The sequence below is a fragment of the Osmerus eperlanus genome, chromosome 7 (genome assembly GCF_963692335.1).
Source record: "Osmerus eperlanus chromosome 7, fOsmEpe2.1, whole genome shotgun sequence".
NCBI classification, from domain to species: Eukaryota; Metazoa; Chordata; class Actinopteri; order Osmeriformes; family Osmeridae; genus Osmerus; species Osmerus eperlanus.
Window position 1 is genome coordinate 5,662,670 of NC_085024.1, and position 23,010 is coordinate 5,685,679.

The 23,010-nt window shown below is 45.1% G+C and overlaps 2 protein-coding genes across 4 annotated transcripts; one reads left to right on the forward strand and one right to left on the reverse strand.

Moving 5' to 3' along the window:
* On the forward strand, window positions 1-8,447 carry colq (collagen-like tail subunit (single strand of homotrimer) of asymmetric acetylcholinesterase). Of its 3 annotated transcripts, XM_062466739.1 has the most exons (17): window positions 1-199; window positions 884-993; window positions 1,504-1,611; window positions 2,352-2,396; window positions 2,706-2,732; window positions 3,842-3,913; window positions 4,103-4,165; window positions 4,274-4,300; window positions 4,433-4,477; window positions 4,591-4,626; window positions 4,758-4,838; window positions 5,133-5,229; window positions 6,008-6,144; window positions 6,244-6,363; window positions 6,536-6,662; window positions 6,874-6,976; window positions 7,100-8,447. In XM_062466739.1, exons 1-17 carry the CDS (start codon window positions 94-96, stop codon window positions 7,167-7,169), a joined length of 1,374 nt encoding a protein of 457 aa, XP_062322723.1. In that variant the 5' UTR covers window positions 1-93; the 3' UTR covers window positions 7,170-8,447. The 3 variants fall into 3 exon arrangements, with proteins under 3 accessions (XP_062322723.1, XP_062322724.1, XP_062322725.1); XM_062466740.1 differs by lacking the exon at window positions 884-993; XM_062466741.1 differs by lacking the exons at window positions 1-199; window positions 884-993; window positions 1,504-1,611 and adding an exon at window positions 2,040-2,208.
* Window positions 8,448-11,317: 2,870 nt separating this feature from the next.
* Window positions 11,318-19,252, reverse strand: plekha8 (pleckstrin homology domain containing, family A (phosphoinositide binding specific) member 8). The gene is made up of 13 exons (XM_062466742.1): window positions 19,093-19,252; window positions 18,470-18,586; window positions 18,173-18,328; window positions 17,900-18,021; window positions 17,631-17,789; window positions 17,350-17,390; window positions 17,091-17,224; window positions 16,290-16,632; window positions 15,201-15,286; window positions 14,413-14,471; window positions 13,776-13,977; window positions 13,292-13,353; window positions 11,318-13,211 (listed from the first exon to the last, which is right to left on the reverse strand). Exons 1-13 carry the CDS (start codon window positions 19,130-19,132, stop codon window positions 13,014-13,016), a joined length of 1,719 nt encoding a protein of 572 aa, XP_062322726.1. The 5' UTR covers window positions 19,133-19,252; the 3' UTR covers window positions 11,318-13,013.
* Between the last annotated feature and the right edge of the window lie 3,758 nt (window positions 19,253-23,010).

Below are 23,010 nucleotides of genomic sequence, written 5' to 3' on the forward strand. Positions count from 1 at the left end.
GGAAGGAACGGTAGTGGAAGAGTGTCAGAGAGTGAGATTGGAGTACTCTGCTGTGGATGAGAATAACAAGTTACAGAGAGACTGCTGTACTGAATGAAGAACAGCATGAACCTCATATCGGTTGGATTTTATCTTTCACTATCTTTTTGTTATGTTTTATCACAGTCCTCTTTTTTGGACATTTTATCATTCCCAGCAGGTGAGTGCATGCATTTATTGCAGGTGTGTGTGTGTGTGTGTTTGTGTGTGCGCGTGCAAACCTACATGCCTGCATGTGTGTGTAGCTTTTATATGTGCTTGTGTGTGTTTGCACATGTGTACGTGTCTCAACAATACATCCCATGTCGAATGTGTCAATTAATTCTTGTATTTCTTTTCATTTGTGGACACAAGAGTGCTGTCAGAATGGAAATATCTCTATTAATAGCAAAGCCGTCTACAGTTTCTATGAGGAGAGCATATGCTACTTCATATCTGTATCTAGCCAAAACAAGCTGACTGTCTGTCTGATGTTTTGACAGTTGATGGATTTCCACTTTGTTACTTTTGCTTTTGACAGCAGATTTCAGGTTTCCCAAGTTTTGTAAATGTTCTGGCTGTGGTTGTAGTTGTACAAAAGGGTGTCTTTTGTCATATCGTTGGTACGATGTTCAGTTGCTGTGTCTGTGTTAAAAGATCTGCTTGTGTGTGAGTGGATCTGGAGAAGCCAGAACACCTGCTTGTTTGAAAACTGCCAGGCTTACATTTCTCCCAGACGAGACACATCCATGACACATTATCTGCCATATTTCATCACGACAAATCATTTAGGGGTAAGTGGAGATCTGCAGACGCCGTTGTGTTTCTCAAATGACTAACCCTCCCGTCCGTTCGCTTCACACAGGTCTCCAGCCCCCCGACCAGCAGAGAAGATTCAGCCCATGCTGCTTGCTGAGCCCGCCCCCACCCCCCCTGTTCCCACCTCCCCCAACGCTTTGGCGGCGCCACGGTCAAGTGAGTCAAAGTCATGTGACTTCTCCTCATGTGGTGTCCGATTGTTGATGTGTCCTTGGGTGATATCCCAACTGCCCCCCCCCCTCTTCCCGCCTCTCTCTTGCCCCCTGGCTGAGAGCGGTGGTGGTTTGTCATGGCATGAGGTGTGTAGGAGGTGCCAGCTTTGCTGACGGCTCGCCATAATGCTGACTGGTGTGCTTCGGAGGTGAGAAGTAGAGGATGTACTTACAGATGCCAGCCTTCCGCACGATGCTGGGCCAAAGTGTTGAAGTATCTGTGGAGAGATTACTTTTCGAAACTTGCAGATAGAAGAAAGATTTAAAGATCATTGATTGACCCCCCCCCCCCCCCCCCCCCCCCCAGCCAGTTGTCTCGTGTTACCACCAATGAGTGTGTCGTCTGCAATCTCAAATTCATTTAGTCCATCCTGTAAACAAGCTGAACATGCCGAAAAATTCATCAAGGAATTTTCGGGAAACACATCATTATTTTAATGCTTGATTTGCCTAGAACAATGAATTAATGCCAAGAAACGGATTCCATAAGGAGACAGATGTGGAGAAGGGACTTTCCTGTGCCATCGGCCCCGCCGGCACGCCTGGCCCCCCTGGCACTCAGGTAGGAGCCCAAGCCTGGACTCGCCCTTTCCCAATCCCACAGTCAATGGTACTCCAAAAATCCTATTGTGAGCTAAATGTATGAAAAGGTTTACCATCAGTGGCTAATAGAATATTCTCAGGTAGTCTATTGTGTCCTGCAGGGTTGCCTTAGCTACGGGCTTAGTTTAGTTCACAGGCGAGGGAGGTCATCTTAGTGAGGATGTGAGAGACCCGGTGCTTTCCAATCCGAGACCCGTGTGAGATCCTGCAGAAGAGGGGACGGGGATTACTCCGACCCCTGCCACACAGCAGCCCATTAACGCTCTCCATTTAGCTCCGACGCAAATAGCCTTTTTCCACTGACTGCCAGTACTCCACACACACACAAACCATTCTTAGAATCAGCCCAAACAAGAGTCTGTCCGCTTGGAAATGTGTGCACGTGTGTGCGTGCGCTTTGTTTCCGTTCCACAGCTATGGTCAATGTATTGCAAGAGAGCCTATCGCTATCCAGTTCCAGAACCCTGTCATCCAAATCATGGAGCTAGCCTATACCAGAGAGGAAGCTAGCAAGGCACATTTCCAAATCAGTATTGATCATTCAGCTCTGTGTCAGGTAACTGAAACTGTCGATGTGAAGCAGACTTTAGGGAACTCTAATGAATTGGGGTTTTAGACACGATGGGCAATACGTTGTGCAATAGCAATCCAGTCTTGTCTAAAAATACAGTTGGTGATAGCTGTGTTTGCTTCCTTCAGGGTCCCCCTGGTTTACCAGGCTTGAAGGGGTTAAAGGGAGAGAAGGTACGTTTGGAAGCTAGAGTTGCCACTCTAGGAAAATAATTTATGAAAGATATGGTCGTATTTTCTTTTTATAATTCAGGATTCGTCTGTCCACCATTAGAGGACAACTTTAATCCCTTTGGAACATTGCTTTTAAAAAGGACTGCATGTAATTCAATTTGAAATGTTATCCTTTCATTCTGTGCAGTAATACAGTTGCCCTTTCAGTCAGCATTTTATTGATTGCACGTTCATGGCTGCCATGACAGGAAAGAACCTTGGTGTAAATGTCTTGTTTCTCTCTCCCCCTCATACACATTCTGTTGCTAGGGAGAAATTGGAAGACCAGGACAAAAGGTGAGAATCACCATTAATCACTCTGTTTTCTATACTAAGTGGATTTGCTCAGAAATGAGATTGAGGGCCTGCTGTAACTCATATGGGCGCCGTGTGTGGGTGTAAGCTGCTAGGCGCGTTATGAGATTCCGAGCGTCGGCAACCTTGACAGGATGCACATCCTAGAGGACGCAGAGCTGCGGAGATGTGGAGGTGCAGAGAGACAGAAGCCCTCTGGATGTCCACTAACAGAAGGGCAGATCCTGATCACTCTCAGACCCTTTAACCCATCCAGCTCACAGCCTCCAGCATCTAACCCCCAGTCTCTAGACCCTACTCCCCGTCCTCCAGCTTCTAACCCCCAGCCTCCATACTATAGTCTACAGCCTCTAACCCCCAGCCTCCAGATTCCAGTCCCCAGTCTCCAGCCTTTGCCCATCAGCCTTCAACTTCCAGCCTCCAACACAGCCTCTATCCATCCTCCAGTATGCCTGTCTTGTGGCCCCCCCTTCCACTTTTAGAAAGACAGAAGGACTGGCAAGACAGAACCATACACACATGCATCTCAGGGCAAGGAGACAGTGTTTGATGAAGGCCATCAGGGGAGAAGTGAGGTCCTGAACGATCAGTGGTTGTGGTTTAACCGCCAAGCACTCCCGATGGGAACAGGATCGTGGCTGCTCTTCAACTGGAGGAGCCTTGCAGCATTGCAGTGCAATTTAGCTTAGTGCTTCAGCAAGGCTATAAATCATTTTATTTCCCACAAGCAGTGGGTCCTGTTCTATATTCAGCCCATCATTTAATTAACGAGAGCAAAGTGACAGGGCTCGTTAAAGTAATTCTCCCTCCACATGTGCTACTGGTGGACACACAACAGACAGGATGTCAGCATCTCCATCCTGTCCGACTAAGCACAATAAATACACACCATGTGCCCGTTTAGTCATTTAATTCCCCTCTTTTATAAACCTGGTGGTCAGTGATGGCTGTCTGCCGCTCATACTGGATCAGATCTCTGATTCCATAAGTGGTTGATTGATGCTAGGTCAGGATGTCGTTGGACAGTTCTGTCAGCTCAGCTTCTTCATCTCAGGACCGGGTTCTAGTGGTTCTGTTCATCTCCCCCACAGGGAAGAACAGGTCCGCCTGGTCTCCCAGGGCGACAGGGACCTGCTGGATGGCCTGGACCCAGCGGGCCCAAAGTGAGTAAGTCCCATATCATCTGGCGCAGACCTGTCAGTAAAGCTCACGTGAAATATTAAACTGTGCGTGTGATTGAATGGGAACAATCAGCCTATCCCTTTGTGTTTGAGGTTTTTTTGTAGAACATGTCAGATAATACTTTATAGATAAGAAAACTGTATTTTCTCATGTGTGTTTGTGGGGGGCAGGGTGAGAAGGGGGACTCTGGATTGATGGGTCTGCCTGGAGCAAGAGGGCCATTTGGCCCCAAGGTATGTGAAGGATCCTATATGAAAATCCCAACAGCATCATTAACAGACATTAACACCCCAATCTGCAGGACATATAATTAAAATCCAAATGTGTGTGTTCTATTCTAGGGTTTACCTGGATACAAAGGGGAAAAGGTGAGTGGTCGCTCCTATCATCCTGATGAAAGGACTCTGGTCCAGACATCATCGGCAGGGAGTGGGTTATCATCATTATGTAGGATTTTCCAGTGGTCAACACTGTGGTTACTCTGTCTGCTGTCTCATTAGGGTTCCCGTGGAGACCACGGGGAGAGTGGAATCAAAGGAGACAAGGTGGGTGGAGCTACGACATATCTATGAGATCACCAACACGGACACAGTCAACGTACCGTAATACTAATAGGAAAGAGACATGTATTAATGTTCTCTTCTTTTCCCACGCTCAGGGTTCGATGGGATACCCTGGGATGCTTGGACAGAAAGTGAGCAATGCATTCATTTAGGAAGAACTATCAACGCATTTCCTTCCTTTTTCCTTATTATCACCAAAGTTGTATCGCAGTGTCCGCTGTTTGTGTGGTTGTTGACCTGAGTGAATGACTTGGTTTGTCAGGGTGAAATGGGTCCGAAAGGAGAACCGGGCCTCTCAGGAAATAGAGGCCCGACCGGCCGCCCAGGGAAGAGGGGTAAACAGGTGAGGGATACATTGGATTTGGACGTGATATCATATGTTCCTTGGGCTCTGTCAGGAAGTCGTGTCGGCTAAATTTGGAACACCTTTCCCAATCCTCTATTTTAAGTTTCCCACCGTGCAGTGTCACGAGATTTCTGCGAAACGTTTGGATCTCTGGAACACTGTTGTTGTTTTCACATCCGTGCATCTGTATCCAGAGCTGAATCAGAATCAGACGAACCCATTTTGTCAGACTGACCCTGACAAATACTGTGTTAGATATGTTATCTATGTGATCGTCTGTGTGATCTTCAGGGCGGGAAGGGAAATGCAGGAACCACAGGCCCTCTAGGGCCCGCGGGCCCCCAGGGGTCCCCCGGCCACCCTGGTCCTCCTGGTCTACCAGCCTCAGGTAGGAACCTGAGATCATGGTCAGTGTGTTCTGGGATGGTTCTTTTGTGTATGGGATTGTTTACTGCTGCTGTGCAAATTCTTATATATTTTTTATATATATATATTTTTTTTTACTGTATTCTGTAATTATGCACACGGTATTACCTGAACGCTTGAAATTCATCACATTGAATTGAGTTGAGTCAGACTCTGGCCTAATGGTTTGTTGGGAGCACACATTGTGGGCTCTGTGTCTGTGCGAAAGGCCGTCCTCTCAGCGTGAAGATCTCGAGCCCCTCGTGTATTACAGCAGATCAGGAAATAACAGCACAGAGCGAATTTAGCTTCGGGGGAACTCGATCCTCCCGAGGTGAACCAGACACTTAGGGGAGGGGAAGTTGGAGTCATGACATCATGTCCCTAAAACGGATTCATAGAGGTCCACGCTACTTAAAGATTTACAAACATGATGTCACCACATAACCAAAATGACAGCTGCTGTCTTTCTGTGCAAATTAAGTTGATTGCTTTACCGTCTTGATAGATGAGACCGAGATAGAACATTTCACAGAGGTGTGGTTGTGTTTACGACAGCTCCAGATCTGTCAGTTCGGCCTTGTACCTACATAACAACCTCTCGGATCACACACTCACACCTCTCTTGTCACAACAAAACTAAGAGTCCTTAACTGATTATTGAGGTTCACCTCACCCAAGGTTTGATACAGTACATATCATTTATACACCATAAATATGAGAGATGTTTACAATCAGTATTGATTTGTTTACATGTGTAGGGGTTTACATGGTTGGTCTGAAAGGTGAGAGGGGCCTACCAGGACCCCCTGGGCGATGTGACTGCAACTCTCTAAGTGTCAAAAGCCCCCCGTTTGACGAGCATAACTCCAGGAGCAACTATCCTAAAGTGCCAGCGGTAAGCAAGCAACGGGAATAAACTTGACTCAGGAGCAAATGTCAAACTATTGTTTCTTACACACTGTGGCTCAACCTCTGATGCTTGCTTTTCGCTCAGATATTTGTAGTAGACAATGAAGAAGAATTAGACCGCCTTAACACTGACAACGCACTCGCCTTTCGGAAAGACCAAAGATCCCTGTATTTCAAGGACATTGACGGGTGGCTGCCAATTCAGGTAACTCATTCAAATGTCATCTCACCAGAGTCTGTCTGAAAAACACACATGTCATTCCAGTCCAATGACTTGTGTTGTATTTACACCATGGATGAGGCCTGTCTTTACGCAACTTGGCTTTCTCGTTTATCTCTAGATTTCCTTTTAACTCTGACCAACTTTTTCTTTCCAGCTCACACCGTTCCAGTCTATGGAGAACGCTCCGGACGACGATGGTTACTGTGGTGACGGGATTGTCCAGATCACCAACGAGGAGGAGTGTGACGATCACAACCGCGTCGTCACCGACGGCTGCGTCAGTAAGTCACATGATCGCAGCTAAATGTCACAGCTTTACTGGGTCTTCTGTGGGTTCACACTAAGGACTCATGTCACAGAAATGCACACATGCACAGAGAAACATACACACAAACACACAGGCATAAAAACACACGTAAACACACTAGCAAACACATGTAAACACACTAGCAAACATGTCATCTCTTGACCTGCCATCATTTCTATTTGCAGAGTGCAAACATGCGTACTGTGGAGACGGCTATCGCTGGGAAGGGGTGGAGGAGTGTGACGGAAAAGACTTTGGCTATCAGACGTGCAATTCATATCTTCCAGGGTTCGTATCCGTGCGCCTCCTTGTGTTTTAACGCCCCCTCACAACTGTGGCTAGTCAGCTGAAGCACTGTCACTAGTCACTGAACGTGTCACTGACTGGGTTTGATATACTTTCTGGTTCCAGGTCATACGGGCGCCTTAGATGTAACGCATACTGTGTTATCGACTCTACAAACTGCAAGTACTTCACATGAGAACCCAGTGGGACGGTACGGTGGGTTCGCCAGGATCTTGTTTGCTTGAAGCAAAAAATTAATAAAAATAAGAGAGAACATAAAAAAGAAGAACAACACTGCAAACAAGAGACTTAATAGGAAGTGGCAACATACAAATCCACAACAAAATGACAAACACACTGTTAACGTAACTCCTCTGCTTTATCGCTGCTGAGAAGCCACGTAGCTACTGGGGGTGTTGTTGTGGGGTCACCCACTCACCCAGTCACAGGACGATTGCACTCTGTCTTAAATAACCCATGCAGGACTAAAGATGCACCCTCCCCACCCTGCCTCATGAGACCAGAGCCTGTCTAGGATTGGTCAAATGAAGGACAGCCAGCCAGCCAATTGGGGGAGCTTCAAGAGACGTGTGGATGGAGGGGGGGGCGGATCCACACACACTTGTACCTCGACATAGCACTGTTAAAAAGGAGACCCTTCGGGATCGCCCAAGCTTGGGTGCTGGGCACTGAATGGCGACGCTGCGCAGCACTTGCATGGGGCTGAGATTGCTGTAACCATGGCAACAGCTCTCACTACCTAACGCATGTAACCAACCACAATACTTATTATCGTCATGTAACCGCTTTGTACTGTATACCTTAAGTGTATATATATATCTCTGTAATAATATCAACATCTCTAAATGTTTGCGTGGAGTTGTCAAAAGGAGGCATATGTTAAGAAGCTGATGTCAGGACAATATAGACTGGACAGGACTTTTCTCCGACACGATGTAGAGAGAGCCTCCTCTTAGTGAGCGGATAAGACTAGAGATGGACAGTGGAAAAGTCAGCCTCACTGACAGGCCAGGAGATTTCACCATAGGCCTCTCCTCTCCTGGAAACAGAACAGGCCCTCTTCTAGCCTGTGGATGGTGCTTCACAGAGGCCGTCAGAGTCCAGACAAAGTCACCGTAGCATTTAGACATTTTATGAACTACTCAGGAACCTCCAGGTAATGTAGCTCTGGTTAGGCAGCAGGTGGTGCAGATCTGCTCCGTCACTGTAGATGTCGAGACAGATTCTGTACTCTGGTGATGCACAAAAGTTAAAGGAACTCAAATAAGTGCTTACATATGATGTTGATGTAGTGCTTTTTGGGCATGAAGTTTGACTGCAAGTGTTGCATTGTGAAATGGTGTATTACGTGACGGCTGGCGTACTGTTATTACCGGTTCTTAAGTGTTGCGTTAGCGAAGGAGGAACGGTTTATAGATGCTGCTCCAATGGAATAAGAATGTGGAGAATGTGGAATAAATCCCACATTCTCATAACTGTACTGCTTATACCTCTTCAATTGGTCCTTCTGTCATAACCTTCCCTGGAGCTCAGATGTTGAATTCTAAATGATGGAGTTCACAGTAGAGATGTAGTCTGCTGTGTCCTGTGTACTAAGTGTCTGAATGTGGAAATAAGATGTTTTCAAAAAGCAATGGGTCGCGATGCCAAATGAAACCTTTCACCGCCCTACACTGGTGAGAGGTTGTTTAAAAGAGGTCAATGTTGCTTGTTTAAAAGATGATGTGCAAACAGGCCTTTGTAATTTCAAGACTGTTCTAATGCTCTGCTTGTTTCTGATCCCTCACTCATGACTCGTGAGTTAGAAAAGCAACCAATGTGCCAAAGTAGGCTGTGAAATAATGCCCATTTCTGTAAACAAAGCTAACTGTCGACATGAGAGATGTCTTAACTTGAGACTGGAAAAACACGGACAGCTCCATTTAGTCTCAGTGCAGTGAAACGTGATATAAATGTATGTGTGGGAGCAGTAAATGTGTTACTTATTCCTCTGAACGTAAACACAAATATTGAATAATAATGTTTGGCCAATATAGTACTGTATTATACTGGTTCTGTATGCTGAACTGTCTAATGCTGCAACACATCATAGCACGTTAGTTTAAACAATGCTTGATGCCGTATGCTTTGTCCTACTAAGAGATTGAAAACTGTCTATTTCATAATCCACACATTTTATACTGTCATGTACTTGTGGACAAAATAAAAATCGTATAAATGACCCGTCCTTCCCTATCGGAACTCTGTCTCCAGACCCAGGTTGTTAGTCAGCAGTGCTGAGTAGACTTCTCCCTGTCGTTAGCCACGGACAGTGATTGGGAGGCTGTGCGAGGGGGTGGACAGATGGTGATAGGAAAGCTATTGACGTTCTCTCAGAGACAAGTCCCTGCTGCAAAACACCCGATATACTTCAAGCAGAGCAAAGGTGCTGTCAGCAAGACACCCCCGTAACGCGCTGCATCGGATGTGCTGGCATAACTGACGAAGCATAGGTCCTCCTCTGTACGGGGGCATGGACCAGGCAATGTCCTTTCCAGAAAGCCCTGATGGAGAGTTCAGGACTGAGGCAATGGTTGAGGCAGAGGGCTGAGGCAGAAGGCTGAGAGAGGACTGAGGCTGAGGGCTGAGGCAGAAGGCTGAGAGAGGACTGAGGCTGAGGGCTGAGGCAGAAGGCTGAGACAGGACTGAGGCAGAGGGATGAGAGAGGACTGAGGCTGAGGGTTGAGGTTGAAAACAGGCAGAAGGCTGAGAGAGGACTGAGGCTGAGGGTTGAGGCAGAAGGCTGAGAGGGGACTGAGGCTGAGGGCTGAGAGAGGACTGAGGCTGAGGGCTGAGAGAGGACTGAGGCTGAGGGCTGAGGCAGAAGGCTGAGAGAGAACTGAGGCTGAGGCAGAAGGCTGAGAGAGGACTGAGGCTGAGGGCTGATGCAGAAGGCTGAGAGAGGACTGAGGCAGAGGGCTGAGAGAGGACTGAGGCTGAGGTTGAAAACAGGCAGAAGTCTGAGGCAAAAGGTTGAGAGAGGATTGAGGCTGAGGGCTCAGGCAGAGAGCTGATGTAGAAGACGACATGGCAGGCAGCCTGGGGCAGAGGACAGACTGGGCTCTGCCCTCTAACTCTATTACCCTGCCATATTTCTCTCCCTAATCACATCAGTCATTTGCCTGCAGAGATGCCCATGTAAAAGCTTACATACGCAGTTTTTATTAACCCTTGTGTTATCTTCGGGTCGTTCTGACCCATCAGTCATTGTGACCCACCGTCTTATTGCGACAACTTTACCGCATACAAAAACAAAGTGAAGCATTTGCTTTTAACCGTTGGGCTGTCTCAGACCCCCCACATTGCGAAGGTTAAAAGAAAATTATTTGTATTTGTTTTTGTATTGGGTAAAATTGGGTAAACACAACGATGGTTCGTTATGAACCTTTGGGTCATGTCACCCGAAGGCAGCACGAGGGTTAAGAAGGCCAATCGGATTTTGTGGCAGGTATTTCTCCATACTGCAGCTGGATGACAGCGCAATGGATTCTACTGAGATCTTAATGAAGAGATCCGAGGTGAGCACACAACAATGTTTCATCTCTCTTCCCTCCCTCTTCCTCCACTCCACATGAGGAGCGGCACGTCCTCAAAACACCCCCTTTAAAGACAACCCACCTGGGTGACCTAAATCCCACTGAACCTGCCTGAACCACCACAGGATTTCACCTGTCAACCTCAGGGTCTCTGAAACAAAGAATTGAATTTTTTGGCAAAATTCTCTCTGTGGCCGCCGCTGACTGTACCAGAGAAACAGGATTGTTTTGGTATAGGTCGAGTGGTGTCACGTTACGGCGGCGGAGGAAGGCCTTGGGAGCTGGAATCCGCCAGGGGCCCAGCTGTCGACCCGGGCCCGGTGAAAATCCCTGACCTACAGGGAGGAATGGCCGGCATGCAGGGTGCTCCGGGTCCTGCTCTGGAAACACAGTCCTGCATTCAAAACACTCTCTTACACACCACCACTGTCAGTATTGGGGACTTGTTTCCACCCAATGCCCCCCCCCCCCCCCCCCTCACACAAACACACACACACCTTCTGTATAATGTAGACTGGGCTACAACACATTGTTTACTTGCCAAATGAGTCATTTTAGGATTCCTTCAGTGAACCCAAATAGTGTAAATCGTAAAGTGTTTGTCTTCAACACATCATGCACATGCTTGTCAGCTTGCAACGCTATATAATCCTCTTCATTCAACTGGTTCCTGAAAGTAGATAACGTTTTTCCGTCTACAGATACAGTACAGACAAGAAATGGATTCACAAAAATACCTGTACAAAAATGACAGTTTCTCACCAAGTTTAATATCACATTATGTAAAAACATCTCACCTACATCCATACTGTATATAAAAAATCTATTGGAAATATTACGTTACAATAGTGTTCCCATGATTAACATTAGTAAAATGCAACAGTAAATCTCTATTGCACATATCAGTTGAACCATTACAAAAATGGTTTTTGTTGTTCATTGCCTCTCAGTAAACTCAAGGGTGAAGAAATACTGTTAATAACTTACACTATTGGTGCTTCTGTAGATGAGAATATTAAACCTTTACTTGTAAAAGAGAATTGCTGCTGGCTTTCTTTATGGAAGGCTAACTAAGTGCTGTATGAAAGAGTAATGCCACTAGTGCATCTTTATTGTTATATGTTATTACTGCACACTATCTTATTGGCTGTTAAAAGACAGAGAGAAGAAACCAACAGGATCTTCTAATGATGGTTAATAGTATTACGCTTAGTCATTTAAATCAACGTCTTGTTATTAGCATCAACAAACTCGCCTCAAACTTTATCTCTAGCCAACAACATGCAATTAACCATGCCCCATGGATCCAAGAGTCCATGCATGTGACACAAAAACTAAGACTTAAATGATTGATATTACAACATGAACAATGAACACTTAAGTTATTAAATAATGTCACTTGGTAAACATGGATGAGAAAGGACCCAAACGGTCCATGAGGCTGTGTAGAGGATGTCCCTGTAGATGTCTAGCCAAGCAAGGATCAGTCATGAGACTGCTACAATAATGCTCTTCAGTGTGGTTGGCAGCATGAGCACATGGCCCTCATGACACATCCCTTTGGTCCCATTGGCAAGTCTATCTGGTGGAAGTTAGCTAAATCTTCTAGGTCAATGCTTGAAAACACAAATATATAAGCCCTTGTCTTGACCGGACAAAACAAAACATGTGCAGTTGGCAATCCAGAACTTAAAAAAAGTTTAAAAAAAAAGGTTAAAAAAAATGTCAGTGCTGAACTAATAAGAAACAAAACCAATAAACAATACTAGAATGCTGCAGCATGTTGAAAAGTAGAAAATGTATGGTCTCTGGACAAAAACACCTACTTTCTGTGTGTTTATGTTTATGATTTTTAAAATAATTTTAACAGAAAAACGTTTATGCCTTATCATTGGCTAGAGTTAACATGAATATCTTCCAATGAATCATTGCCAGAGGAAGACCCCAAGCTTCACATATCATACAACATAGTAACCTCAGAGACACAATCATAGACTAAAAAAGACAAATACCAGTTACAACTCCTATGTTAGAGTTTGCATAATAGAGTATTCTTCCAGAAAAGCCCTTGGATGGAATGACTCAACAAGGGTCCAAAAACCAAACAACATGACTAACCAGGCTGTCTCTCGATTTAATGTGTAAAAAGCCAGTTTAAACTTCTCAGGGTTACTGATTCTGGATCTGAAACGACTCTCGGAGTCTAAACCTTCCTCTGACACCACAGCTGGACACTATCATTCCAGTGCAGCTGTGGTGTCACTGCCAAACAGAGCCAGTTTGTCGGGCTGGACGTGTCCGCCAGCACTGGGTGAGGCCTACAGCGAGCACACCCCACGACCTCCGGCCTCTGACCCGGCCTCTCCTTCAGGGCGAGGCTCCTTCCAGACGTGGGGCCTCTCTCCGTCTGTGACCGAGCTGGGGGATGGGGGGGGGGGTGGGGGTCACACAACCTCGTCTGACTCCAGACTGTACTCGCTGTACAGGGCGTCCAGGATGGACAGCTGCTTCTCCATGGCGGGCAGGTACACCCCCAGGTCTCGGCGCATGCCCAGCGTGAAGCCGTCCTTCAGCTCGTCGCCCGCTCTGGACACCAGGGCGGCGGCGAAGCTGGCGTGCGACGGCGCGGCTCTCAGGGCCAGCTGGACACAGGAAGCACGAGCGGTCAGGAGGGAACTCTCTCACAGAGGGTCGATAAAGGGGTGAGGGAGGTGGTACTCACAGCAAACACGCCCCGGACCACCCATCCATGGTAGCGGCGCAGCGTCTTTCCATAGGCGCTGTCTGAGAAAGAGAAGAGTCTTTTTTTTTGTCATTTGGAACAGGTACAGGTTCTATGGAATTCTTTGGTCCTGCTCCTATTAAAGATAGCAAACAACCAGAACGCTGATTAAAACGTTCGGAAACGTATGCATATCCCTGGGGGGAAACGTACCCCCATTTGAGAAACGCTGGATTAGAACATAAGAGCAGTAGTTAGTTCATAATACGTGAGGTAAATCTTGTAAAAGTATGTGCCATTTTTGGGGCTCGTGCAAGTTTGTCTGCGCGTGTGTATTTGTGTGTCTGTATGTATGTGTCTGTGTGTGTATATATGTGTGTGTGTCTGTATGCATGTGTGTCTATATGTATATACATATATATATATATATGTATGTGTGTGTGTGTGTATATATATATGTGTGTTACACGGACAGCTGACTCACTGAGTGCCCCCTGGATGTCGCGCGCCCCGGCGTTGACCTCGGACAGGAACTCCTTGAGGAAGCTGAGGCCTCGTCGGAGCCACAGCAGAGCCTCCGTGGCCGAGTTGCGGACCTGGGCCACGCCCGTCTGGACCTCGTGCAGAACGATGCTCTGCAGCGTGGGGAAGCTCTCGGGGTCTGACACCAGCTTCTGATGGATCTTCTAAACAGCCACAGCACACAGGATGTGGGGACACAGTTGGCGTGAAGGAGTGGGGGATTTTGCTCTGGGATGTACTGTACAGTAAACTGTACGGGTTTTGTGCATGTGGAGTGCATACTCAAATTATTATACGTTAGTTGTGAATCTTTCCTGTAAGTTATACCAGTACAGACAACTGAGAAAGGCGGAGTTTTACCCTTCAGGCCATGAAACAATTAAGATGTGGTAACCTGTTTGCACTGCGAACATTTGCGACTCGAGGCCTCCTGACATAAAAACAGGGGCATAAGGCGCCCCTATGTGGTCATATTGAGTACTACTAAGAATGGCAACGTCGGTGAGACTATTACTATTACTATGTTCTATAAACATAACTCTTTTATCATAAGCAACAAGAATATGTGCAGGCACATCTTCACAAACTTTCGCACTCACCTTGATGTTTCCTACAAAATCCATTTTAACCGGAGCAAACACTGTGGACCCCAGCTTGTCTGAGGAGAGAGAGTCCTTTGTCATTGAGCATGTTGATCATTTAGCAGCTGTGTCACTGAGGTTATATTCCCACTAAACCATTGAGCATTGACAAGAACTTCAGAACCTGATTCGTTTACCTCAACCCAGACCACAAATAAGTACCACATGCAACCAGGCACAGTGAACTATGACAGAGCATATAGTCAGCTAGTAAGGAGAAGGCAGAGAAGGGTCCTGTTGAGAGCGGACCCCTCATGTTAGGACAGGTGAAAGGGGGAGACTGCGGGAAGAGCGAGTCCTTCTGTACGCACCACAGCTGTCGCATTGACATGCGTGTGGCAAAATAACGAGTCATACTTCTTTGTTTGGTATGAAAACAAAAGCGGTGACAGGTGACCACGGTTTAGCATGCAACCCTCCCCACACACACACGCACACCTACATACCTCAAAGGTCATTCAGTCAATTAGTAAAAGTATGAAGAAAGCCTCATAAAAGAAGTGAAAGAGTAATGACATTCAGGGAGGCTTGGGTGAGAGACAAAACAAAAGACTTGGCAGAGATAGGAACGGAGGCGCATGCACTAATGATCGGGGTGGGGTGGGGGTGGGGGTGTTTTAGAATAGCTTCCACCAGCCTCATTAAAGATGGGGAGTGACGTCAACATTGAACATCAGGCAACAGAAGAAACAGGAAGATGAGGCAGGCAGGCAGGCGAGGAGAGAGACTGAGTGTGACTGTCCTACCTAACACAGGCACTATCGCATAGCAAGAATCCAAAAAATCTTGAGTAGGGATACCACAGTCGTCGTCCAGTCTTATATCACTAAATCTAAAAATTGAAACAGATTCAAACAAAATAATATATTAGAGAATGGTGCCAGCATTTCAAACTTTTATTAGAGCCAATGAATCAAGCATAAATAAATAAATACAATCAAAACCAAGACCAACATAGAAAGGATCCACCAAAGTGCATGCAGTTGTGTCAGTGATGGAAGGGATTGTTCTAGAATCGAACTCTAAATGAAGCTGAATACAGTTGCTGTTAACTGGAATGGAAACTCCTATGTGATATGGTAACCACCTAGAATGTGCTTTTCTGTTTCGTGGCATCTGGCTGCCTAAATAACGACGTTACTGAATCTTGTGCTTCAATACTGCATCTACACTTCTTCAATACTGCAACCACACACTGCTACACAGCAACAGTCTTGCTACATAGCGACGGTGAATTCCTGATGAGCAATAATCAAACGCCATTATATGTGAACATCGTGGCAATGACAGCTTTCTGCCAAGTGTTCAGGAACACTTAAGGGGTTTAGAGTTGGGTGAAATCAAAAGAAAGAGGAAAGATGATTACCAAAAAAAACTTTACAAACCCAAACATCAGGTGAGGGCATCTCTGTGTCATGTGATCAAGAGAGAACACACTGAAGTAAAACAATCAGCATTCTCCAAATTTGATTTTCAGACTGACTTGAATTCTAGTCATTTCACTTCTTAATCTAAAGGTTTGTTCTTTGGGGGGGAAAAACAGACCTTTGCTTGAAATCCAAGCACTGTTATTGTACTCTTAATGGTTAACATTTCAGACGCAACATTAACAGAATACTGTATGAATACATACTAAACAACCTCAAGTAATAGACATCTTGTGGTACTGATGTCAGTTCGTAATTTTAAAAGACAATATGATATCAACCATTACCAGCACCTGGTAAAATAAATAAGGATTCTGTGTTCGTTCTAACTGTAGTGTTTACGAACTGTGAATTTTTGACCGCTGAGTCACCTAGAGAATGTGACCCTCCTGAGGCGTATTGCCATACCTGTGGCTCATTGTGCTGAAGAAGGTTTCCACCTGCTCTATCTCTTCCTCCTGCTGCTCCTCCTGCTGCACAGCACCCTGGGAATGTTGCTCCTCCAGCTTAGACTCAGCCTGGTCAGGGACAGCTTCCGGTTGGTTCTGAAGCAGGACATGGCTCTTTTCCTTCTCCTGGGTAATGTCCACTTGCTGTTTATTCTTCACTTCCTCTTCTTCTTCCTCCACCTCCTCCCCCAACTCTTCCCTGTCTCCAGAAGGTTCAGTCTCAGAGGGGTTCTGGGTAATCTGGGGAGAGGTTTCTGGTATCTCCTCAGGGACTGGGCAGTCCTCACCAACTGGACAGTTCTCTATGGACCACAATACACACACACACACAGACGTGCACCCAAACTTTTAGCTTGGTCCACAGCCAGACTAAGTTGAACATTTGTCATGTAGAGTAATTACATCTTGGCTTGTTAGTTAATTAGGGTCCATTAATTGAATATATGCAAATGAAATAAAGTAGCAGGAGATTCATCAATGTCCACCCTCTAAAAGGCATTACTTTAACCATGACTGTGTACCACCAATTAGCCAAGATTTCTGCAGGATAGTTCTCCTTTATGGAATGCAATATAGGTCTTATGTGTAAAGAGTCCAGATGATAAAAAATAATATCAAAATGTTACAAAGATAAACATCAGTCGATCAGGGTATTCTCCTTTATGGTGTTCAATTTAGGATTAATTATTCAGATTCATAGTGTATCCTGTGTGTGTGTGTGTGTACGTGAATGCGTGTTGGGGGGGTGGGGGGTTTGAACCTGTTGGGTGTGTTTGTGTGCTCTCTGGGACTGTGTCAGGCCCATCCAGCTCATCTGGTCTATCTGCTCCAGAGCTCAGACTCTGGTTGTCCGGTTCTAAAGCGCTGTCCAAGATTGCACTTGGGTCACCCAGTCTGAAAAACAACAACACAAAGATGGTTGAGAGAGAGAGTTACTGTATGTAGCAATGTGTTAAAGGGGGGATTATATGAAAAGCATGTTAAGTGCTGGTATTGAATTTTAGAAGAGCATGACCTACTTTCCTCCAAGGATCTGATTGGATTGGTTGACAGGTTTGACCTGTCAAGAACAAAAAACATCACATTTTATCCATGTCCCTTAAGTTTCAGGCATTAAACAATTCATTTAGGTGTGTGATTTGCACTCATAGCCTTCAGTCGGAATGACTACATTAAACTTCATACTGTTATATACGCAAACATTCCACTGTCTATGTGTCTCCTTGGTTAAAAGTGTATACTGAATGAATATATCTGCTAAATGAATACGTTCTCTCAGGGTGGGTTTGGGTAGGTGTACCTTCAGCGGTTTGACGGCTGCCACAGGGGGGGACCCAGGGGGGTTCTGTGTGGTGAGCTCAGAGGTGAAGCTGTGGTTAGCTATCTGCATGCACTCTTCCAGGGTCTTCAGGAAGGTGGTGCACGTAGACTTCAACATGTTTCCCGTGTCCTCATCCGCCTGAGAAGGTTTCACACAACCTACTGTTAAAAACTGTAGTGGCAGTGGAGAGATGTAACATGGCCGGGATTTCCCTTGTTCCTCGAGCCAGTCCCAAATTCTTGGGTTACCTCTGCTGACTCCCTTGGCTCGTCGCTGTCCTTGATCTTGTTGACTTGCTGGAGGAGGAGGTCACAGTACAGACGCAGTTCTGACATCTTGGTTTTCAGAGCCTCTGTGCTCTCCTGCAGCTCTGAGGGGGGAGGGAGAACAAAATGAGACCAGGAAGAGGGAGCTGGCCTTTGAAGTTGTTGGAGAAATGGAATGGTGCACACATCAGGTATTGGGACTTAGTTGTCAATGCTATGAAATGCTGTATTTGACGGAATCCTACAGAAATCCACCTTTCTCTCTCTTGGTTCGGTTGTCTGTAAGACAGGCTTTTGCGGTTCCCAGGGCAACCAGCCATTTCTGTCTCTCTGCTGTGTTGAGGGCTCGGAGGTAGAAGTACTGTTCTCCAGGGATGGTCAGGTCAACTCGGGTCAAGTCAGAGGGGTGAACTACGGTGACGTGAATTAGATGGCAGGAGGAAAAAAACACGAGTTAGCTAACACATTTCCTCATAGAAGGAATGTAATGAACACGTTTATTATGGTTCTATTATAGCCATTTCCCTTTAGGGGTAACCTATATCTACTAACCTTGTATTTCACAGACTGATATTTTAATGCTGCCCTTGCATCCTTTCCAAGCATCTTCTTGAGAATCGTAGTAAGACAAGGTCCCTCCCTTAAGCACAAACCATCGAGGCTGCCAGCCTGCAAGAAAAACACTCAATGAAGCACACCCCAAAAGCCGGTGACGATTGGATCTTGCTAGCACTTCTTCTCGCGAGGCAACCAGTCATTCCTTATGATGTCTTGCAAAATCATAAATTGGGGTGAATTAGCTCTCATATCATAATCTTGGGTTTGCAACTGAGCATCGTAACATAAAAGCTAGCCTTACGTTATGTTATGTGTAGTGATCATTACAGTCCCTAAGTACTATGTTGGATTCTAGCTAGCCTACCTACGCTAGCTTTCAGTATGCAAAGGAGTTCAGCAAAAGCTAGCATATGTTGAATACCGGTATACCGAGCTAGCTGGCCAACGTGTTAGTATGAAATAACCCTGTCTCTCGCTTACTTGTTAGCCTTGCCTTGCTATGCATCTTGCTAGCAGAGATGACAGTTCACACTAGTGAGCTAACACTAACCTTAGTTCATTAGCATAGCACCCATACCTAACAAGATAGCTAGATTAAGAAGACTAGGCCTACATACCACTTATGTAATTTGTCCATTTATGCAGTATACCCTCCATTGTTTATCTCTTCTTGTGGTTCATTACTTGTTATTTCTATGTAATTACAAGACGCGAGTTACAGCTGATCTCAGAGGCTGCTCAGCGTATCATTTTGGAGCAGCTGTGCATTTTCGTCATTGGGGCTGTGTAGGTAACGTACGTAGCATTGTACGTGAATCGGATGCAGTTTGATCGCGTAAGGTCCTCCCCTGCCTTGTGACATGTGAGCGCTGAATCGTTGTCAGCGCCAATGAACAGTAAACTTTTAGAAATGGGGCGCAACTTACACACATTCTAAACCAATCGTAAAACAGGAGGAGGCTCCCAGCTAAGCAAGTGAAACATTTGTTGCCACTGTCAAGTAGGCTATAGAAGTTGCTTGCCACGTAGCTACTTGTAGCAATGGTGGCTAGGGCATCCATGCAAGTTTCACGCATTGTTGTAGTTTTGTCATTTCTGAAAGTGTTGCATAATTTTTGACAAGTAGCCTAGCATAGCCTAGACTACAGTTGCTCCTGTAGGTCTACATCAGTTCATACATTAAATGCTATACTGACTGTTTCGCTTTTTTCGACTTTATCCATCAGAAAACACGTGCGACCCAGTGCACTAGTTGTATTCAAGCAACATAATCAGAGCAAAATCAAATAGGGCCTGCAGGTCTGGACTGGCCGTGTGTTATTATTATAAATAAATACAAATTGCATTATGCCGCGGCCGTTTGACCGGCCATTCGGGAAATCTCGCGACTCTCCCGACGGCCAGTCCGACCCTGGGCCTAGGTGTAGTACCCTGTAGGCTACAGCTCACCCTCACCATTCCCTACTACAAATCTGATCCTCTCTTGAGATTCAACTAACCCCTAATCTTTCTCAAAAGCCCACAAACTTGTTGACTAACTCAATGTTGTCTTAATGTGGTTGATTAAAACAGGGTTGTATCTGTATGGCTCTTGACAGCCGCGAGCCGCCACCACGGGGATAAGAACCCAGTGGTTCACTCTGGGCATCAGGGAAGTAATCAAGGGTTGGGAATCCCAACCAATTTGGGATAAGTGCTTGAAAGACGTGTTCCGGAGAGAGCAGAAGCTGATCATCCCTCCAAATCTGGTTTACAGAGTCAAAGTTAACCTAAATGAGTTCGTTCGACGGGTTCGTTTTTATGTGATCTGCAAATTCATCATGCCAACTCATGAATCCTAAGGCAAGATCATCCAGTGATGCTCCCCGCTCCATCCTCACTACTCTAGATTAAGATCATAAAAAAGTAACCAAATTATTGACGCTCAGGAGGATAATGACATATTATACTTATGGCCTATATTAAATATTATTAGATACTTTCATGATCTGCCCGGGAATGAAAATTGCAGAATGTATGGTATTTTCCCCAAATTCACAATGATTATGTTTACGTAAATTACAGGTAGCTAAATTAGATGTAGGCCTACTAATCGTGTTGCAGTCATAGCTGGATAATTGAAACAGACTTTAAACGGTAACTTATCTGTTAAATAACTTAATGTAAGCTAATTGTAAGACTAAACCAGATGCATTAATGTTAAAATGGTTAGGCCTAGGCTCTGTAAACTCAACAAAAGATAAACAAAAAATGTAGATATACATTTTCCACTTGTGCAGTCACTGATAGCTATGGCGAATGATGTCAAACGAAGTTTGCGCTTGAGAGTCTTTTTTTTAACATTATACGCAGTGGCGGCCGGGACTTTGCAGAGGCCCCCCCGCAAAGTCGCAGCTCGAGGCCCCTCCCCTAAATCCACTCAAAATGTATCTCCATAAGGGCCGGAGTGGGGCCACTTTTCAGCCCGGGAGTTTCAGGCCCAAGACCGGCCCTTTTTTTTGTATACCAAACAGTGTCAGGTGTCAGAATGCGGAACGTGTGTAGCCTACTTTAAGAGAAGATAGACTAACGTGACAAATGTCAACAACAAAAAAATCCTCAACCTGCCCAAAAGTGAAGCGGCCCACCGGCCCAAAAGTGAAGCGCACCGGCCACCGGCCCTGATCTACATCCTATCTTATACATTGTTGTCTACCTTTAAATATAGCCTATATTCACCAATGTGAGAGAGAAATAAAAAAGTTTCAAAATAACAAAAGCACAACAGCAGCCTATCTGTGTGGCGTCCTCCGGAAACCCGTCGGATGTCGAGGCCACTCATTGTTGGCTATAAGCAATGGCGGAGCCAGGGGGTGGCCGGGGGTGGCCACGGCCACCCCCCGTAGAATCTCGGCCACCCCATTGGCCACCCCAAGCACCACATCAGAGCGGTTAAAAGTTTTGACGGCTGTGGAAAAATGCGGAACCTTTCTCGCACCGCTAGTACACTGTCGGACCCTTTAGCCACGCGCAGCGCGCACACATCCTGTATTTGAATTAAACGGCTCAAGCATGGCCTGAGAATGCCTGTTACCACCTGACGCTTCGACCGGCACCTGCGGCTAAGTGAAGAAACGCAAAACAGAAAGGTATGATATCATAATGGATGTTGTTTTTGTCTTCTAATAACTGTGACTATCCCACCCATGACTATCTATTTTGCGAAGTTTAGAAGCAAGCTAGATCGGAGGAGAACATAGTAAACTGTTAAAATTGCTATATGCTATGCTGTATTTGATAACTACGTTGCCAGAACGTGTTATGATTGTGTCAGGTATATACAGTATGCATTTTGGATAGGTGTCATTAAAGAGGGAAAAATAATGAAGAGGAAGAAGGCAGACATAGCGTCCTTCTTCAGGGCAAGTGGAAAGAAGACAGCTAAGGCAAAGAGCTTGTCATATTTACATTTGTTGTAATTCAGCAAATTGTATTCAGGATGTTATTTAATTTATTTTCCTATTTCTATACATTAGCTCAGTATTTTATACTTTTTGTTATTTAAAGATAAATCCATATTGTGATCAGACTTGATTAAAAAAACATTGCACTTCTAATTTTGCATCCTTGTTTTGTATTCCTGATGATACACTGAGAGAATTGACTTGGCTTGTCGCCATAAACTGAGGACATCTCTACTATAAAATAGAGTACCTTACTGTCATTGCATATCTCTACAACCATTGTTCGACTCAGTCGTACAATACAAAAAAAAACACAAATAGCAATCGCTAAATCAACACAGTTTAAAACCAAGTATGAATACAGAATAAGTGTATTCTTTTTTTTCACCTGAATTCCGAATAATGTTGAGATGTTTCCTATATGTGTCTAAAATAGCTCTGCATCGCCTGGTGAGACACATGCTTGCCACCCAAAAATTATCACTGGCCCCATCCTGGCCACCCCAATGGAAATTCCCTGGCTCCGCCACTGGCTATAAGCCATAAAAGATAGAAACTCGTTTTCTGTCAAAATTTATATTTTTGTTTTTTTCTATAGTTAACACCCTAAACTTCATTGTAATGTACAAAAAGTATATAATTACTTATGAAAAACAGTTAATTTCAACGGTTTTTAGACATGTCAGCTAGCAAGATTTCCAAATAACTTGCTGAGAAGTTATTAATGTAGCCTATAGCCTACTTAAACCTACATTTACATTCACAACGTGATTATGAACAAAATGATTTCCTTTCCATATTCGCCACAGAATTAGAATGAAAGTGGAATCTTTGTGGAATTGTGGAATCTTTGACTGGAATCTTTGTGGAATCTTTGACGGCAATTTTCTCCCTTATCACTTTTTGACACAGATCAACTTTAAAATTATGTAACTTCAGTTGTGATAAAGATATTGTTGCCAGATTCAGGGATTTTGAGACTATTTAGCCCATGTAAGTGGATGAAGATCTGTTACGTTGCTTACATTACGGAATTACTTTACCTGGCAGTTTAAACTTGGGGCTCTCAATGAGCGCCCTCAAAGTGTTTTC

What these genes read in the sequence shown, in the direction of transcription:
- plekha8 (XM_062466742.1), bottom strand. Translation starts at nt 19,132, where the DNA reads ATGGAGGGTATACTGCATAAATGGACAAATTACATAAGTG. An exon ending in CCGAACCAAGAGAGAGAAAG is followed by an intron (nt 18,022 to 18,172) that starts GTGGATTTCTGT and finishes CTCCCCCCTCAG; the next exon opens with AGCTGCAGGAGAGCACAGAG. An exon ending in AGCCAAGGGAGTCAGCAGAG is followed by an intron (nt 17,790 to 17,899) that starts GTAACCCAAGAA and finishes AAACCTTCTCAG; the next exon opens with GCGGATGAGGACACGGGAAA.
- colq (XM_062466739.1), top strand. Translation starts at nt 94, where the DNA reads ATGAAGAACAGCATGAACCTCATATCGGTTGGATTTTATCTTTCACTA. An exon ending in AGGGGTTAAAGGGAGAGAAG is followed by an intron (nt 2,397 to 2,705) that starts GTACGTTTGGAA and finishes TTCTGTTGCTAG; the next exon opens with GGAGAAATTGGAAGACCAGG. An exon ending in GAGGGCCATTTGGCCCCAAG is followed by an intron (nt 4,166 to 4,273) that starts GTATGTGAAGGA and finishes GTTCTATTCTAG; the next exon opens with GGTTTACCTGGATACAAAGG.